This window comes from Alexandromys fortis, unplaced genomic scaffold (assembly GCF_014885135.2).
Source record: "Alexandromys fortis isolate MF-2015 unplaced genomic scaffold, M_Fortis_MF-2015_v1.1 scaffold_41, whole genome shotgun sequence".
Taxonomy (NCBI): Eukaryota; Metazoa; Chordata; class Mammalia; order Rodentia; family Cricetidae; genus Alexandromys; species Alexandromys fortis.
Genome location: NW_026067923.1, coordinates 7,983,883 through 8,004,112, shown reverse-complemented (window position 1 = coordinate 8,004,112; position 20,230 = coordinate 7,983,883). Strand labels below are relative to the sequence as shown.

At 43.4% G+C, this 20,230-nt stretch overlaps 1 protein-coding gene across 2 annotated transcripts in view; it reads right to left on the bottom strand.

Moving 5' to 3' along the window:
- The window catches only part of Lactb2 (lactamase beta 2), a 33,872-nt gene that overhangs the window by 8,153 nt on the left and 5,489 nt on the right, over window positions 1-20,230 (bottom strand). For both annotated transcript variants that reach the window (XM_050142086.1, XM_050142085.1), the window contains exons 2-4: window positions 19,390-19,553; window positions 16,601-16,727; window positions 5,819-5,997 (exon numbers count right to left, since the gene is read on the bottom strand). In XM_050142086.1, the coding sequence (XP_049998043.1) occupies window positions 5,819-5,997; window positions 16,601-16,727; window positions 19,390-19,553 (470 nt within the window). The remainder of the gene's footprint in view (window positions 1-5,818; window positions 5,998-16,600; window positions 16,728-19,389; window positions 19,554-20,230) is intronic.

Sequence of the window (20,230 nt, the reverse complement as noted above, 5' to 3'; positions counted from 1 at the left end):
TGAGTTTCTTCAGTTTTTCACGTCCACTGAGAAACTGACACATGTGTGGATACCACCTTGGCTTAGAAATTTGCCACCTCCGGGTGCAAAAACTGGTGGACCTCTGGAGCAGGTGAGAACCTGTCTAGCTTCAAAGGCCATAAAAGCTGGGGCTGCAGTGGCTCCTGACACAAGGAGGCGCTAATGTGAAGGAAGACCCAGTACTAGCGAGGAGAAAGAGCACCAAGAATTGACGACATTAACACATTATTACGTTCAAATATCAATAAGACTCAAAAAGAAACGACAGCAACCATGGCCACAACACTCAGGACCTCTGGAACAGATGGAGACCACGCCTATGAAATGTGTGTGTACTGTTGAAAAAGAAACTAAGTTACTGACAAGAGACTCAGAAAACGTATTCAGTACTGTTATAGCAGATTAACCCTTAAAAGGAGGGGAAGAAATGATCATTCAAATTCAGGAGGCATTTAGAATCCCTCAACAAACATGACCAGAAAGCAGCCTTTCCATCGCAGTGTAGTGAGAATGCCCAGAGTACAGAACAATTAAAGAATGCTGAAGCTGCACAGGGCATGTCAAGTTACAAAGGAAAACCTTTTAGAATAAAAGCAGACACGTCAGCAGAAACCCTAAGGCCTGGGAAGCACAGACTGACGCATTTCAAGCCCCGAGACTAAGTAACTGTCAACCAAGCCTATTATACACTCAGTGAAGTTAGCCTTTAAAAACTTCCCATTTCGAGTGCAAACTAAATTAATCTGCATCTCACGAGAAGCCACACAACAGCCATGCAAGCCATGCAAGCTCCACATTAAGAAATCGGAGAGGAGCCAGTCGATGGCTCAGTGGGTAAAAGCCATTGCCTCTGAGTCTGCTGACCAGAGCTTGACACCCAGGAGCCACATGGTGGAAGGGGGGAAACAATCCTGAAAGTTGTCCTCTGATCTCCACATGTGTGCCATGTACGCACATATGTGTACACATACCATATAAATAAACACATGTAAATAAACATTAAATGCCAGAGATATAGAACAAGTAACCAAATTAAGCAACTTGATGTCTTCAAATAAGAAAAGTCAAACCCAAGATTAATAAATAGAAATAAAAACATCTCAGAGGAGAAACTAGTGAATATGAATGGTGACTGAAAAATACAAAGGACCAACAAGAGAGCTACTTTTTTTTTTTTTAAAAAAAAAAAAAGGGCAAGATTCTCAAATCCTTAACCAAACTAAGCAAAAGGAGGAGATAAGAGTTAAATGAAACTGAAGATAAGAAAGGACACACTGTGGGAGCCTACTGAACTTCAGATCACAGTACATTAATCTGTAAATTAGTCTAATAAATTGGATCATCAAAAATAAATGAATCAATTTCTAGCCACATATGATATCCCAAAGTCGAAACAAGAGGACAGAAACAACCAAACAGATGTGTAGTGGGAAATAAAGTTGAAGGCCCTCGAGGAAGAAAAGCCAGGGTGTGAAGAATTCACTACAGAGGAGCACCGGTCCTTTAATGAAAGCTAGTACCAACGGTCCTTGTGGTAGTCTGCATGTAACTCATTCCTATAATCTCACAGGGAGCAGTTCTATCAAGAGGTATGTTTTTGTTGGAGTGGGCATGGCCTTGTTGGAGAAAATGTGTCACTGTGGGGGCGGGCTTTGAGGTTTCCTATGCTCAGGATATCGCCCTGATATCCTGGTGTCTCAGTCAACTTCCTGTTGCCTGCAGGACGTTGAACTCAGCTACTACAGTACCACATCTGCCTGCAAGCCACCATGCTCCCCTCATGATGATAATGGACCGAACCTTTGAAACTGTAAGCAAACTCCTTCAGTTAACTATTTCCTTTAGAAGAGTTGCCATTGTCATGGTATCTCTTCACAGCAACAGAAACCCTAACTAAGACAATCCTCAAACTGTTCCATATTGTGATAAAGAGATAAAAAGACACAAGAGGAAGTAACCCTTCCAGACCCCGGACAATAACCCAGGGCTACCTTGCTGCTGATGCTGCTGGGCAATGATCCAACAACAAAAGGAAAAAGGCCAATGTCCTTAATGAACACAAATCCTAAAACAAAATGAAAACCCTAGCAAACTATATTAAATAACACCATAAAATACCATATTATCATGATCAAATTGATTTAATTCTAGAGTGGTTCAAAACATACAAGTAGCAAACACAACACTGTACAGAAATGGAATCAAAGACAAAAATCAAATGCCCGTATCATCTGAAGCAGAGAAGGCTGACAAAATTCAGCTTCCCTCTGTGCTAACAGCCCTGAAGAACACAGACTAGGAACGCCAGACTCGAGCACAATAAAGGCTATGTATGACATCCATAGTGGCTAATGTACAGACTGGAGAAAAACGAAGCATTTCCTCTAAATTCAAGAACAGGACAAGGGTGTCTATAATGATATTTTATTTGTGTTTTAATAAATAAAGCTTGCCCGAAGATCAGAGCACAAAGCTAGTCACACTAGTCAGCCATACAGGCCAGGCAGTGGTGGAACACACTTTTAATCACAGCAGTCACACTAGTCAGCCATACAGGCCAGACAGTGATGGTGCAAGCCTTTAATCCCAGCAGTCACACTAGTTAGCTATAGAGACCAAGCGGTTGTGGTACACGCCTTTAATCCCAGCACTAGAGGGGAATATAAAATGGAGGAGACAGGACTCAGGTTCTCAGTCTGTGGTCAGTCCACAGTCACACTGAGGACAGGATCTCACAGCCATGGTAGAGGTTAAGAACTCTAGTGGCTGGCTACTTTACTGATATTCAGCTTGAACCCCAATATCTGACTCTGAGCTTTTATTATTTGTGCTACAGATGTCCACTGTCTTCATTCTAATTCAATATGGTGTTTGAATTCTTAGCTGAGCCAATAGCAAAGAGAAAGAAATACAGTGTGGTCTGAGTGTGAACTCCCATAAGCTTGTCTCCTGCACACCTAGCCAGCTAGTGCTCCTTTCTTTTGGGCCTGTGTGGGATCTCTCAGAGGTGGTCTAGGTAGCAGAAGTCAGTCACTAGGGAAGGGCCTTTTCAAGTCATAGATGCACTGTAGAAATAACCAGAGGGAGACACAATTACGAGGACTGGCAGATTAAATATTGTGAAAAGAGCCTTATTAGCCAAAATGATAAAGAGATTCCATGCAAATCGCCATCAAAATTCTGGTAACATCCTTCATACAACCAGAAAGAACAGTTATCAAATTTATTGACATAAGACCTTAGATAGCCAAAGCAAACCCAAGCAATGCTGATGGTATCATGATATCTGATTTCAAATTATACAGAGTTATCATACCAAAAACAGTATGGTTCTGGCATCAAAACTGGTACACAGACTGGTGAAATACCCCAGAGTAACCCCCTCAGCTATGCTACCTGATTCTTGACTAAGGAGCCAAAACACAATGGTGGAAATACAACCTTGCAGCAAACAGTGAGGGAAACTGACACACATGCTGAGGAATGAAACAAAATCCCCGTCTCTTACCTTGTAAACCAGAAATTCAAAATAGATCAAGGGTCTCATTGTACGACACAAACCTTTGAAACTACTAGAGCAGAACATGTGGCAAACACTTCCAAAGGAAGGCGTGGGGAGAAGCTTCTGGAAAGAGCTCTGCAGCTCAAGCAATGGACTCTTGAAGAGGGGAGATTAAAAAAGCTCTGTGCCAATAGGGAAAACAATCAGTGTGGTGAACAGACAGCCTACAGACCAGGAGGAATCTTTGCCGCCACCAACTTCTCAATCTCTGTCTCTCTCTGTCTCTGTGTCTCTGTGTCTCTGTGTCTCTCTCTCTCTTACACACACACACACACACACACACACACACACACACACACACGAAGACATAACCAAACACTAAAAGAACAAATGATCCAGACAGTAAGTAGGAATAGACAGGATCTTATGTTGTTCTGGCTTGGTATCTGCTCTGTGACTGAAGATGGCCTTGAATTTATAGTAATCCTCTTACCTTAAGATCTAGGGTTGCAGCATACACCACATCCAAAAAAGTGCCTCAAAGAAGCAAATTTGAAGAAGTACAAACAGATAATAAATACATGGAAAGAATATTTAATATCACCAGCCACCAGAGGAATGCAAATCCAGACTACATTGAGATTCTACTTCCCTGGTAGCCACAATGGCTACCGGAAGAGAAAAAACAAGAAATGCTAGCGAGGATGGGGAGGGAGCCATTAAACACTGCTGATGGAACTGTAAGTTAGTATGGTCAATATAGAAATAAGCATGGTAGTTCGTCAAAAAATGAAAAACAGAGGTGGGATATAGCTCCGAGGCAGTGCGTATCATGTCCAAGGCCCTGCGTTCCACCCTCAATACTGTCAAAGCTACCAAACCAAACTGGACAACCAACCAAGTTACAAAGAGCACTATCACATGATGTATCGTGGTGGCGCATCTACCCAAAGAGATGAACAGTCACATGCAGCAGGCATACCTAAATGCCCACTTATCTTGGCACTAATTGCAACAGCAAGTTCTGGAATCAGCACAGGTGCCTGTTGATGAATGAAAGGAAATGAAAAAAAAAGTATCTATATATAATAGAATCTTATTATTCCATAAGAGTGAAATCATTTGCTGGAAAATGGATGGATCATTATGTCAACCTCAGAAAGTATCATGCGTTTCTCTCATATGTAGCATCTAGATCAAACCAAACATGATTGGAAAAAAGAAAAGGCCAGTAAAATGATTCCTAACGATATTCTGCTCTACTCATAGACTGGTGCCTAGTCCAACTGTCATCAGAGCCTTTATCCAGTAACTGATGGAAACAGATGCAGACCTACAGCCAAACATTAGGTGGAGCTTGGGGAATCCTGAGGAAGAGGGGGAGGAAGGATTGTAGGAACGAGAGGGGATAAGGACATCTCAAGAAAACTCACAGAATCAATTAACCTGAGCTCATAGGGCTCACAGGGACTGAAGCAACAACTAGGGCGCTGGCATGGGACTGCCCTAGGCCCTATGCATATATGTTACTGTTGTGTAGCTTGATCTTCTTGTAGGACTTCAAACAGTGGGAACAGGGCTGTCTATGACTCTTTTAACCTGCTTTTGGGACCCTTTCCCTCATACTTGGTTGCCTCATCCAGCCTTAATATGAGGAGAGATGTCTAGTCTTATGGCAACTTGATATGCAATGTTTGGTTGATATCCATGGGAATTTTGCCCTTTTCTGGAGAGAAACAGAGGAGGAGAGGCTTGGAGGTGGGTGGGAGGAAGTGAGGTTGGAAGAGGGACTGGGAAGAGAGGAGGGAGAAGAAACTGTAGTCAAGATTAAAAAAAGAAAAGGAATGAGGTGGCTGGAGAGACAGATCCAAGGGAAGAGCATGAACTTCCATCACAGAAGGCCTGGGTCCAGTTTCCTGAACTCCAGTCGGGAAGCTCACACCTGCCAGAACCAGGCGACCCTTTTTGACCTCCACAGGCACCGCACTAAGATGTGCAAATCCACACTCGGACACATATACATTATTAAAAAATAAAATCTTCAAAAAATGAAAGTTGCAGGAGAGGAACAGTGGGAAAAGGGAGTAAAAGAGGGAAATGAAGGTAAATATGATGAAGGTACATTTTATAACAGATGCATGAAAATGCCATCCTGAAACCAAGTACTTGAACCCTTAGCATATGTTAATACAAAAACTTCAAGTTGTCTCTATATATGTCAACTCAGATATAAGCCAAATGAACATTCTTTCTCATGTGAAAAGATGGCTTGCTAGGTTAAAAACCACTACTCACCTGGATATATAATATCAGCTTTGATTTTTAATAAGTTCTTCAGGGAGTTCATATAATCATAGAGGTCTTCAAATATCGTTGTTCCTTCTCCTAGGATACAATCCCCAGAAAATATGGCATTTTCCTCTTCCAGGAATAGAGCCATGTGGTCATCGGTGTGGCCAGGGGTGTGTATAACTCTAGTCAAAAACAGAAGTTATGAATCACAAAACAATAAGTATGAATTCTTAGGCTTGGGGAAAATGTTGCAAAGTAAATAATTCTATCATCTTTAGACAAGACATTAACATGCTACCAACAAGTCAAAAATCTCATTATCCCAGTTTTTTCTGAGGTTCCTCATGGAAAGTTGAGCACAGACAAATATTCCCTATTAGATCACATTTCTTATTCAGAAGTACAAATTTAATAGCATATTTTCTTCTTGTCTTATAAATAAAAAGATGATAAGAACAAATTTGAAATACATGGATGAAGATATAAAAAAGTTAAAATTAGGGGCTGGAAAGATGGCTCAATGGTTAAGAGTACTGACTGCTCTTCCAGAGGACCCGGGTTCAATTCCCAGCACCTACATGGCAGCTCGCAACTGTCTGAAGATCCAGTTGCAGGGGATCTGAGACCTTCACACCAATGCACATAAAATAAAGTTAAATAAACCATAAAAAAATTTTAAAAAAAGTTAAAATTAAGATTACTGAGAAATAGTACTTTTAGTAAGAACATAGCTTTTCAATTTCTTTCACTAATAATTAAAAACAAAACTGACTTTTGAAGTTTTCATTACTTTATTATATTTTCTATGATATTAAATACTATTCATAGGCAAATACCTAAGTGCTCTATATAAATATTTGGCACAATGCTATAAGTTTCAAAAATAAAATTTACTCTACTAGTATTTATATAAAATTTAAGAGAAACATCGTTAAATGTATTTGTTTCTGCCGTGGAACAATGGTCTGATACCCTGCAAAGATTTGTTACTTGTATTTTAATAAACTGCTGATTGACCACTAGTCAGGCAGCAAGTATAGGCAGGGCAACCAGGCAGGAAGTAAAGGTGGGGCGATGAGAACAGAAGAATTCTGGGAAGAGGAAAGGTCCATCTGCAGTCATTACCCAGATGCAGAGGAAACAAGATGAGAATGCTTCACTGATAAAGGTACCAAGCCACATGGCTAACACAGACACGAATCATGGGCTAATTTAAGATGGAGAAAGAGTTAATAAGAAGCCTGAGCTAATACGCCAACCAGTTTATGACTAATGTAGACCTCTATGTGTTTCTTTGGGATGGAACGGCTGTGGGATTGGGAGGGATAGAAACCTCAGCCAACATATTTCCACTTACTTTTAAGGTAAGTGTAAAGGCTGGAGAGATGACTTAGCAGTTAGGAGTGCCTGTTGCTCTTGTAAAGAACCCAAGTTTGGTCCCCAGTACCCACACGGTGGCTCACAACCATCTCTAACTCTCGTTACATGGAAATCTAACTGTCTCTTCTGACCTCTGCAGCACCACACATATATGTAGTGCAAACACTGACTAAAAAAGCCTAAATAAATAAAGGTGAGGTGCCTATTAATATCAAGAGTGTTTGTAAACAATAAAAATATTTAAAACAATGTGATACAGAAACAAGGATACAGAAGCCTTTAGAATCACATGAGAACCCATAAATAATCGTAAATATGGGTATGTAGAACTTGATGTGTGCTTTTCTTTGGTAGTGCAGCCACTGGTTTGATTGCCCAAGCTCTAAATAACCCTTCATCTATGCCCTTGTAAGTAATCCTAATCAAATTCATTGGTAGAAATGCATGTGCACACTCCTATGCACACACACACACACACACACACACACAGAGCGAGAGAAATAAATGATGTGGAAGTGGAAGGGGGACCAGTTGGGAGGAAGAAAGGAGTCAGCAGGGTGGGAGGGGAGCAAGAGAGGACAGAGGATAGTAAGGGGTAAGTAGGAAATACATTATATACATAAACGAAAGTGTCATCACGAAACCCATTATTGTCTATAACTGATATTGCAAACAAAAACCCTTTAATCTTCAAAACTGACTATGACATCTTTAAGTCAAGAGCTTTATTTATATTTACATAAGTTTTATATCTATACGAACAGTAAACAAAAAGTCTAACTAGTTTGTTCTGCAAAGCACCTCTTGACTTCTCAGCCACATAAAGATTTCGTCCTTGGGACTGGTGGCTTCCCTGTTTCACTCATGTGTCTTGAACTACACTCGCATTTCACAGGCTGCACACTGCCTTGCTTGCTCACCCTTCAGTCTCCTGACAGGCAGGGCTCCCTCTAGTCCCAGCACTCAGCTCTTAGTGGCACCTGATCTTGGCCCATGGGTTTCCTGGTCTCAGGCACTGACTTCAGGGGCTTGTGAGGACTGCACATTTACCCCGTACACTGCCCTGGGATGGTTCCACTACTCTCTCCGTTTTAGATAGTGACACAGAAGATAGCAATTCATAGCGGAGAATGTAGTTCAAACTTAATTTTACTTAGCTTCAGAAACATTACCGTTCTGTCTGATTTAGATTGATTTTTATGCTCCTGGAATATTTTAAGTAAAACTTCCAATAATGAACAATTTAGGTGGTAGGGAAAATATAACTGCATATTTATATTTAAAACTTAGGGACTCAATGCTGGGTTTTGGTTAAAGATAGCAGAGTGTATATCTGCATCTGTTTTCCTACTTAAACCCCAATGAGATGATCAGGAAAGGTTTTTTTCTTTGTTTTTGTAATGGCACAGCCTCCCAGGAAGGGAAAGAATGGACGGGAAGACCACAACTCCAGGGCTTCAGATGCTGAAATGAGAGGTGAGACCTAAACACACAAAGAAAGATGAGAAGAGCCTAGATCACCTGAGAGAAGTCCCTGAAAGTTACGGATGTGGGGTATCAGGAATCTGGGAGAAGTGGGGGCAGAAGGGGAAAGGAGGTTAAAATAAGCAAAAAGACAAACAAAAGATTGAAAACCTGTGTAACAAATATTCAGGGCTGTGGCTATAGCTAAGTGTAGACCATGTGAGGCCCTGGGTTTAATCCTCAACACTAAGAATCCCAAACAAAGCCCCCAAATAGAAACTTTCCAGCTATTCAAGTTCCATTTTTACTTTGAGCAGTTTGACATGTGATCTAAGCCTGTTAACAGAAAGGACTCTATCTTCCAAAAGTGTAAAACAGGCACGGATGGAAGCAGAGATAGTATGTGAGGAAAATGCAGACTACTTGAACACGGGCAGATTCCCTCTCCACATCAGTTTACACAATGTTGTTGGTGAGGTTTTTACCCTTCCTGAAGAACTCAAAAAAGCCTTTTCTAAGTTATTTACAACCTCGGGAACAGGCTCCATTGTCAAAGATGGCTTCCCAACAAAGCACTTCATCTAGATTACGGCACCTTGAGGCTCACGCTGCCAACCCTCTATCCCCAATCCTCAGGGCTCAGAATTAGCTCTGCAGTTTTCATCAAAAAAGAAAACCAGGAGATATGAGAGGGTAACTAAGATAATTAGAACACACTGCATGCAATGGGTAAGAAAAAGCAAAGGAACCTAGCGGCAACAAGCCACAAAGAAGAAACCTTTGAACAAACCCCACTGATTGTGAAGCAAGATGAAGAGAGTGAGAGAGCAAAGATACAAACCTCCCAGGTGTAGGGAGAAGGAGGGGGAATGGAGCAGATGCGCACAGGAGTTCTGACAGAGGACCCGGAGTGCTAGCTAAGAAGCAGGCGAGAGGATGCTATCAGGAGCAACTTCAAGAAAAACTCTTAGAATCAGAAGCCATATTTCCTACTTGGAATTGTATAAAGATTTCTCCCTTTGGTAAAAACTTTTGGTCAGGCTCCCATGAATTCTTTCTTTTTCTTTTAAAAAGTGTGTTTATTTCATGTATATGAGTGTTGTGCTTTCATATCTACATGTGCACCATATGGATGCCTAGTGCCTAGAGTGTTCACAGGAAAGCGTAGAATCCCCTAAACTTGAGTTCCAGGTGGCTGAGTCATTACGCAGGTGCTGGGACCCTAACCTGGGTCCTCTGTAAGAGCAGCCGGTGCTCTTAGCTACAGAGCTACCTCTGCAGCCTCCAGGGTCTTCCATTGACAGGGCTGTACCAGCCTCCTCTGACGTATGGTCCCTCCAGCATACTGAGTGGGCCAAGCAGGGGCATCAGAGACTCAGGAAAACAGGAGAGTTTCTCTGAACTCCCAATGCCTTCCTGCTTTGACTAAGTTTTGTTCTTGACTTTCGCCAGCTTCATGCTCAGATACAGACAGCCTTACTTCTGAAGAATCTGAGCAAATAAGCCTTGCACAGCTCCCTAAGCCTAGGTCACCTCTTGTCTGGTCACACTTCTCTATGACTATTTACTCTATCAAAGAGCATAAAAAGAAGTCGTGTTCCCTGCTAATTTGGGTCTTTATTTCTAAATACTGCAGTGCCTCAGAAAGACATTAAAGCTATTTTTCCCTGTCATTCTGTCTTTGTCAATTCTATTTCCCAGTCTAGCCAAGGGCCCTTAGAAGATGGAGTAGACACTGCTCTCCTATGCTGACTTGGCCTGACACTGAGTTTTCCTCTCTGTCTTGGAGGAAGCTAATTTGAGTGAGCCAGATCAGGAGAAGTGTTCTTCTGTGGCTACCAGAACCCTAGCTCACTCCCTACTTGTCTTTATTAAGTTGTGGTGGAGCCCAGTGCTCTACTCCACAGCACGGCCTCACTGGAAGGGTCTCTGTATCTATCTCCATGGACTCCTTCAAGTCTGTCTGCAGTAACACAGGTCATGAGCAGTTTTCTCCCTATCAGAACCTAGAGCTACAAACGCACTAAAGCACAAAACTATGACTCTCGGGAAAAGATGGATAAGAAGAAATCCCCCCACGATGCCCAGAAAAAAACAGATAACAAGAAATATCAATATTCAGAAGGGCCTATATTTATCAACTACAACATTGAAAGTAGAAGAAAATAAAACCTTACCTACAAAATGAAACAATTTCAACTTGGAATCTAATCTGCATCCACAAACAAACTGACTCACCCAATCACTCACACACTCACTCACTCACCCACTCAAGCACTCACTCACACACTCACTCACACACTTACTCACACACCCACTCAAGCACTCACTCACACACTCACACACACTCACACTCACTCACACACTTACTCACACACCCACTCATGCACTCACACACCCACTCACCCACTCATGCATGCATTCACTCACACACTCACTTCACACACTTACTCACACACCCACTCACGGATGCACTCACTCACACACCCACTTCACACACTTACTCACTCACCCACTCATGCATGCACTCACCCACACACCCACTTCACATACTTACTCACACACCCACTCATGGATGCACCCACTCATGCATGCACTCACTCACACACCCACTTCACACACTCACAACCCACTCATGGATGCACCCACTCACCCACTCATGCATGCACTCACTCACACACCCACTTCACACACTTACTCACACACCCACTCACGCACTCACTCACACACTCACGCATTCACTCACATACTCATGTCTCTTTTCTGGCAGGGTTGTCTTTGCAGCCTCAGTTGTCCTCTAACTCATGGTTCTTCTGCCTCAGATTCTCAGGTGCTGGAGTTAAAGGTGTGTATGCCACTATGGCCAATCAAGAAACTTAAAAACAAAACCCTTTTTTCCTTCCACTTGATTTCCAACTTTTTCTTTCTTTTATTGAGCTCTACATTTATCTCTGCTCCCCTCCCCTCCTCTCCCCTCCCCTTCAACCCTCTTCCAAGGTCCCCATGCTCCCAATTTACTCAGGAGATCTTGTCTTTTCCTACTTCCCATGTAGATTAGATCTATGTATGTCTCTCTTAGGGTCCTCATAAAAACAAAACCATTTTTAATTAACTGAATTGACATAAAATATGAAAGCTGTACTAATTTATGGCATACCATGTAGTGTTTAAAAACATATATTATGTCATATAATGTTTAAATAAGGTTAAACATATCTATTTCTACAAACACTGATAATTTATGGTAAAAGTATTCAAAATCCTTGCTTCTAGTTTCCTTTCTTTCTTTCTTTCTTTTTTAGTTTTTTCGAGATAGGGTTTCTCTGTGTAACAGTCGTGGCTGTCCTGGAACTCATTTTGTAGACCAGGCTGGCTTGGAACTCACAGAGATTCACCTGTCTCTGCTCCTGAGTGCTGGAATTAAAGGTGTGCGCCACCACCATCTGGCTCTTCTAGCTTTCTGAACAGTACATCAGCATTGCCTGTAGCCATCTCACTGGGCAGAAACACACCAAAGCTTCCTACTTCTATCCACCTGTAACTTAGAACTCATCCAGCATATCTTTATTTATTGTTTTTGAGACAGGGTTTCTCTGTGTGTCTTTGGCTGTCCTGGAACTCACTCTGTAGACCAGGCTGGTAGGCTGGTCTTGTACTCACAGAGATGTGCCTGCTTCTGTCTCCTGACTGTTGGGATTAAAGGTGTGTACCACCACTGCCCGGCCATTCAGCATATCTTAAATCAAGTTATAGTTTAATTTTGCAAGGCCTTGTGCATGTCAGGCAAATGAGTGACATCTCAGCCTAAGGCTGCACTTTAAAAGACACAGTCAGACATGAAAGGTCTCTGTCGTGGGATATTCAATCACACTGTGAACCCCAAGTCCACATTTGCATTAATTAAATAAAATTAACCTTAAGTCAGGAGACCAAGTTAGCAACTAGTTGACAGAAAGTAATCATAGAGAGTCAGAGGGCACCTGGACAACGAGAGAGGGATGCCCAGGAAGTACAGGTAGGGACTTTGTGTCGCGTGTTTCTGTTTTGGTTGTTTTCCTTTGTTTTGGCGGAGCAGAAGAATGGTCTCTTGGAGATGCCATTGAAACATGGAGGGAGTCAGACTCACAGAATAGAGGGGAGGTCAAGAGCCATGTGACAGAACACAGATGAAGAGAAACAGGTTAACTTAAGTTCTAAGAGCTAGTGGGGAACAAGCCTAAGCTAAAGGCCAAGCTTCATAATTAATAAAGTCTCCGTGTCATTATTTGGGGGCTGGAGGTCCAAAACCAGTCTGATGAAAAAGACTAGCCACGCCTCAACAATTCACTCCACTTCCAGGAGCCACTGGACACGAGCTTTCAAAAGAAAGGGGTAAGTTAGAAAACCAGAGGAAGGGAAGCTCAGGTAAGAGTGAAGTCACCTGCAGTGAGTGAGTGTGATTGTGGGACTGTGTGTGTGTGTGTGTATGTGTGTGTGTCTGCACTGACAGTGGCTGGAGGCCTGCAGGAAAGCCAGTGCAGAGGACATGAAGCCCACCAGGAGTTAGGAGGCACAGACAGAAGGCTCTTTTGGAAGCTGTAATGGAGGGAATCCCTGCTACATTACACACCCTAAAAGACTCATGTCATCACAGTTGAATTAGTGGTAACATGGAAAACTACCCAAATAAGACCACATGCAATAAACCGGAGCAGAGGAGAGGGCCAGTAAGCATAGTTTACCAGTTGGTTCTGTTGGACACAGTAGTGATGTGACCCTGAGTTCTGTCCCTCTTACTTGACCCTCTGCTGTCCCCTACCTTCTAACTGCTCCATCCTGTCTGGACAGGCTCCCAGCCCTAATTCTGTCCCTCTTACTTGGAGCTTCTCTTGCTCTTCTCCACTACTGATTTTAAATAATTTTTTTTTAACAAATTTCTATTCTGTGTCTTTGGAGATACTTGACTAATAAATTACCAACTCACTAGAACTGTTACAAAGCAGTAGTGACAGCTGGGTGTTGGTGCACACCTTTAATCCCAGCACTCTGGAGGCAGAGGCAGGCGGATCTCTGTGAGTTCAAGGACACCCTGGTCTATAGGAGGTTCCAGGACAGGCACCAAAGCTACACAGAGAAACCCTCTCTCAAAACCAAAACAAAACAAAAAATAAAACAAAAACAAAAACAAAGCATTAGTGAATAATATATTAAAGGATAGAATAAGAAACACATTGAACCAGTAAAATGTAGAAGAGGAACTGTGCTTCAATACTGTACAAGTGCTAGAAAGACATGGAACCTATGGCAAAACCCAACAAGTTCATCTCCTAGAATTTGCAGGACCTTTGACAAATTAGCTATTAAATCACAGTATTGAAGAAAATGAAATAACTATAAGTTGGAGTTCCCCTTTGCCAAAAAATAAGAAGTAGACAAATCCTTAATATTAAATATTAAAACTATAAAGGCTTTTAATAATTTAAGCTAAGCATGGTGGCACACGCCTTTAATCCCAGTACCTGGGAGGCAGAGGCAGATGGATCTCTAAGTTTGAGGCCAGCCTGGTCTACAGAGCAAGTTCCAGGGCAGTTCAGGGCTACACAGGGAAATCCTGTCTTAGAAAACAAAGAGCAACAACAGAAACATCTGCTTGAGGACAGATGGTAGAGCCCTTTCTGTTTCTGTTTGCAGATGAGGATGTAGGCACTCAGCTGCTCCTCCTGGCATGGCTGTGCCTTGCCGTGTGGACTAACGCTAACACTCTAACACTCTGATCATACGTTTTGTCACGGCAACGGAAAATCAGTTATTGTGAGAGAATGCAGCCAAGCACCTGTTTATCTGTTCTATATGTTGTTCTCCTGCAGCACCAGGAGTTGCTTGGCACGGGCGTGGTACTGAGCACATCTCGTGTGTGTGTGTGTGTGTGTGTGTGTGTTTGTGTGTGTGTGTTTGTGTGTGTGTGAGCAAGAGTATTTTAAGAAACCTACCTCTAACTGGCTGGTATAGAAATTATACCAGGGATTTTTTTTTTTTTTTTTTTTTTTTTTTTACAAATTCCTGGACCTTGGCATGGGGTTAATGTCCCTGCGTCACACAGTCAGGTGTGGAACACGACTGCAGTTACAGCTCATGGAGCCGAAGCCTTGGCCCCTGAAACCTTCCACACAACATCTTCTCTGTGTTCTTTAGTATTTGCTGCTCTGAGCTAAGCGTGGGGATCTGACAGCCAAGTGCAGAGGAGTGAGGAGTCACCAAGTCAAAGGAACCTGAGTCACTGTCCTGCTGAACACCTTAAAGGCCACTCACAAATCAGGAACCTTTTCTGGACTTAATGTGACTTAGACATTGTTTTAATGTTGGAACCATTATGTTTCTAAGCTAGCTTGCTATGGCAACTGGCATACGCTGCTACTGCAAACTGTCAGAGCGGAGGAGATGCCGCTCACATACACAAACTCTAGTGGCATTGCTCAGTGCCCGGAAGAAATAGCAGGAGCTGTAAGAGAGCGGGAGGAGGGGGCAGTGGGTTCTGCTCAGGAAGGGTACTCACAGTAACGTGTGAGCTGAGCAAACAATAGTGTGCCGGGGAGCTAAGTCTGAGGACAGGAGCAGTGCTCAGACAGCAGGAAGACATAACCAGAGGGGCAGGCCTCTGACATGCCCGAGGCTTCACATACGGCTGATGGTGCTTGCGAGTGGGGTAGTGGGAGCTAAGAGCAGAAATGTGGTCTGGGGCTTGACCGTGGAACTGCAGGACAGCAGACATGGTAGCTGGTGGCGATCATCAAAGGTCCCGGTGAAATGGGTACAAGGGAAACTAGAGAGGGGAAGGCCTGGAGATGGCTAGGGAGAAAACAGCAGCAGAAGACACGGAGAGGGAACAGCACTAGCAAATGCTTCATTTTAATTCAGCTCAAATTACACTTTCATTTATTTATCTGTGGGGTTGGGTGGGGGCGTGGTGTGTGTGGAGGCGGGAGGACAGATTTTGTGGGTCAGTTCTTTCCCTTCTATCATGAGGTCTGAGTGACTCAACATAGGCCAGCAAGTTTGACACCCAATGTCTTCACCCACTGAGCATCTGACTGCCTCTGACAAACACTTCAGGCAGAATCTAAGGCAGCGTGATGAGGAATCAGGGAAACGGTAAAGGTGAACAGCAGTGACAATGTTAAAGGGGACCCTGGTCACCATCCCTTGTGCAGACCACAGGGATGTGCTGAGATCACAAGGGGACCCTGGGTACCATCCCTTGTGCAGACCACAGGGATGTGCTGAGATCGCAAGGGGACCCTGGGTACCATCCCTTGTGCAGACCACAGCGATGTCCTAAAATTGCAAGGCAAGAACAGATTCTAGGAGACTGAGAACTACCACTAGTTCAGGTTCAAAATATCAGCGTTGGAAATGCTTTATTCCAGACACAGGCCATGAAGGGTCGTGGGTCTGCCCCAAAGTATTTCAAACAGGTCTGGGTCTCTTTCTCAAGATGAGAACACTGGGAAGGTCCTGCATTGAAGTTCAGGTAGGTCCCTCAACCACCTAAGGGGGAAATGCTAACTTTTAAATATATAAACTTACTTTTGGAGACAGGGCCTCACTCACACTGTAGCCCAGGCGGACCTGGAACTTAACAGGTAGCATAAATTGGCCTTGAATTCATGGCAAATGTCCTGCATCAGCCTCCCATGTCTGTGAGCTATCATGTCTCGGCCTAATTTTTTCAATTTGTATTTGTGTAGAACAGTGGTATGAATTTAAAAACAAGGGAAACCCAAAGAGAGTAGACAGAAACGTCTTCCTTTTCTGGTTTGGCAAGCAAGCCCTCTCTCTTTCCTGAGAGCATTAAATGTGTCAAATTCACGATCCTTCACACATCAAATATACCTAACTGCCTTCACCCCTCTTTACAACACATACACACCGGCCCCTCACTTATCCTAAGGAACATTTACTTACCTGAGAGTGGCTCCCTCAGTCTTGATCAATTCTCCATTTTCTATATAAACGTATTGCTGCTCTCCATTTCCTATAATTTCTTCTTTCCGAGGAGTCCGTGGAAGTTTTTTAATGCAATAGGTGGTGTCTGGTCATGAAACATGTAAATATATTAAGTTACACTCTAAATGACTCGGTTTTTTGAGGAGATCAGCGTTCGTACAGGCAACACCCACTAACGGCTACATAAAACACCGGCACTAAGACAACAGGGAAACAGGAAGATTGAAACTGTGCGCACAGAGGAAACTCGTTTACCTTTTCCCAGAGCGTTTTATTCTCCCATGCCCCTGCAGGTCACATAAAAGCCTCTGTGATTTTTCTAGTCATTCCTATTCTGTGCAGAGATTCCAAAGTAGTTCTCCAGAATCTCAGCTAGCATTGGACCCCAGGGAGGTGATGAGGAGACAGTTTGCTGGAACGTGAGCACTTTTCTCTATGTAGGCGCCCACTTAACAGCAAGAGAGTCACGGCAGGAGCTCATAATAAGACCCCCTGTGCTGTTAGTGCTGGGAGGGGCCCTGGAGGCTAAGACAGTAAACCTTTAAGATAAATTTAACTCACGCGACTCTCACTGGTAGACAGGAAATCAATACTTTACTAATCCGCAGCATCAATCATTGAACCAGGACAGCGAGTACAGTGAACAAAAGTTCTTGAAACCTGACATAGCTGGGCAATGAATCGTTCACAGGGGACAAAGACCCCTGTCACTATAGTGAAGACGGCTGGAATCCCGAAGAGACAGCCCTGCTAGGAAAAGCAACAGCAGGGCAAAGAATGGGCTACTGAGACGGGATTCAGGGCTGGGACCGAAGCTGAGCTATGATACACAGGGTGAGTGGGATGGTAGAGGTACAGGAGAGGTGTGGAGACGAGAGTGGAGTGGGTGGGCTGTGGGTGTGTCACAGCGTGACTGTCTTGTCGTGCAGCATACTGCTGGGAAGAATGGATAAGAGTTCTACAGGCAAGACGAGCTGACAGGACAGGGGAGTTCAACCTTGGCCACCGTTCAGTCTTTAATACGATACTGTGACAGTAGTAACAGGTCAGTGTGGCAGCTGGAAGTGGTGAAGGTAGGGGGAAGGTGGAGCAGAACCTGAAGGGATGACTGTAACAGTCTAACAGGAGGATACACAGGTCAGGGCAATGGTGCTGGAAACAGAGGAGACACACATTGACAAGTTACTGTCGGGGGTTTTTGTTTCGTTTTTATCTTGTTGTTCCTGGACAGGGTTTCTCTGTGTAGCCCTGGCCATTCTAGAACTCGCTCTGTAGACCTGGGTGGCCTCAAATGCAAAGATCCGCCTGCCTCTGTCTCCGGAGTGCTGTGATTAAAGTGTGGCCCATACTAATTCTTTTTAATTTAAAGGTTTGTTTTGTTTTTATCATGTGTGTATGTGTGTGTCTGTGTGAATGTATGGCACACATGTACAGTGCTCATAAAGCCAGAGACAGCCTCTGAGCACTTGGAGCTGGACTTTTATAGGTGGTTATGAGTGCGCTGAGAACTGAACTCAGGGCCTCTGGAAGGGCAGGGCACACTCAACCACTGAGCCAAATCTCCTGCTCTAAACTGGTTGTTTTTGAAAAAAAAAAAAAAATCTGTCATCAGATTTTTACTCTGTCTTGCCCAAGAAATTGTATAAATGGCACTTATGGCCTATAAAATACATGTAGCTAAAAAACAAATACTGGTAGCCAGCACTGAAAACTACTTGACCATATCTGCCCTATTGGTAACTGAAGAGTAAAGCAATACGGAGCAGGGCAAACTACAGTACAGCCGAAGGGAATAGGACTGCAGTGACTGAGGACCTGGAGGAGAAAAAAACAGGAGGATGCCGCAGAGCATCATGGGACCATTTCAGTGCCAACCAGCCCGCTTCTGCACAGCCTGTGCGGCTTCAGTCGTGCCCAGAAGGGTGGACAAGATCTTTCTCAAGACAGCATAAAAATGTTAGCAGCTATAAAAAGTTGTGTCAAATTTCTCTTCTACTTTCTTTATATCAACTAAATGGCAATTATACAGGTATTTGTTATTTCATATGGAACCTAAAACTATGGCTCTCTTAGAGTAATCGCAAAGGCAGTGTTATGCAACGCTCTCAGGGTGTCACCTGTCACGTGGGTTCCAGTCTGGCATTTGTCACCTGCGGCAGCAGGCTGGTGTACTTTGGACGAGGGCGGGTCAGTCTGTAGAATGAAAGCTCCCTGACAAACATAGTCACTTTGTTCACAGTCCCTGCTCCGTAGTGGGCACCCGAATGTCTCAATCTAGGGACGTGGTAGTAGGGTATAGAACAGGTAAACTCTCAGTACTACCCAGGTTTGGGGGAGGAAATGGTCGATACGCTGCTGTGTCGCCCAGATCTCCATAGATCTTAGCAACCGTCTTCAAGTTCTTAAGGCCTGACGATCTGCTGGGAACAGACAACAGCAGCGACAACCTTGCCGTGGCCACGGCAAGCGCTCGGTGCAGCGCCTGACTACAGGAGATGCGGAACGGTGGTTGGTTCCTGTGTCTGGACCTGTAGCTGTCACCCAGACTAAACTGAAGCTCAGCTTTACCACTGGGGCAAAGGAAGAGAGAGGATTTGAGAGAAAGCAGCCTTCCATGTCACCTCTGCTAAAGTTGACAGTATTCAAGTCATATCAACTTAAGAAAAAATTAAATATCAACATAGGTGAGAACTTAAATTATTTCTCAAGCATAACCTTCCTCAGTGAGCTTAATGTTTTCTGCTTACCATTACTGATATTTTCACAAATATCTACTATGCCTCCGGAATGATCGCGATGCCAATGAGTCACTAGGATTTCTTGGATTGCGGTGTCAAACTCCACCAAGGCTTGCTTCAAACAGCTGATATATTCTGGAACTGATGGCTCTCCAGTGTCAATGAGGATTCTCCTGCAAACGACATGGAAGACAATCACGATTGGAACCTGGAGTTCACATTAGCTTATTTTTTACACAGATAACTTGCATTAAATTTGAGAAAATATACATTTTTGTCTTTAACATATCACTTCAGTTTGAAGTAATCTTACTGAGAGAGAGTTCTTAGAACAGAATTACAGCTAGATGTAAATGTGAACCAGGGCTGTCAGAAGGGATCTGGAGCCCTGCGTTCCTAAGGCGGGCATTTTGTCATTACAGTCAGAAGTTGGACAACCTGCCTGGTGTAGTCACTCTGCAATAAACCGGTAGAATCAGCATTCAAACTCCGGTTTTTCTGGTTCCAGAGTATGTGTTCTTATCTACTCTGACTTCCAGCTGGCTTACAAATTCTTCAAGTATCTCATAAAATTTGACTTAACAGCACCCTTAGAGTAACGCTGTCTTCTCTGTGGGTGAAAGGAGACATTTATAGACTATCGTTAGGATCATGCTGGCTTACTAAATTAGAGGCCATAGATTCCCCTTAATAACTGCTCGCTGGCACTGAATAGCTGGCTAGGTTTACAGTACCAGGTATAGTTTCCTTCTTGTTGAACAGGCTGATATCCACAGATAAACACCCTCACCAGCTCCCGCCATGGAAAGTTCTCTTTGCAACAGATGGAGACCACTTAAAAAAAAAAAAC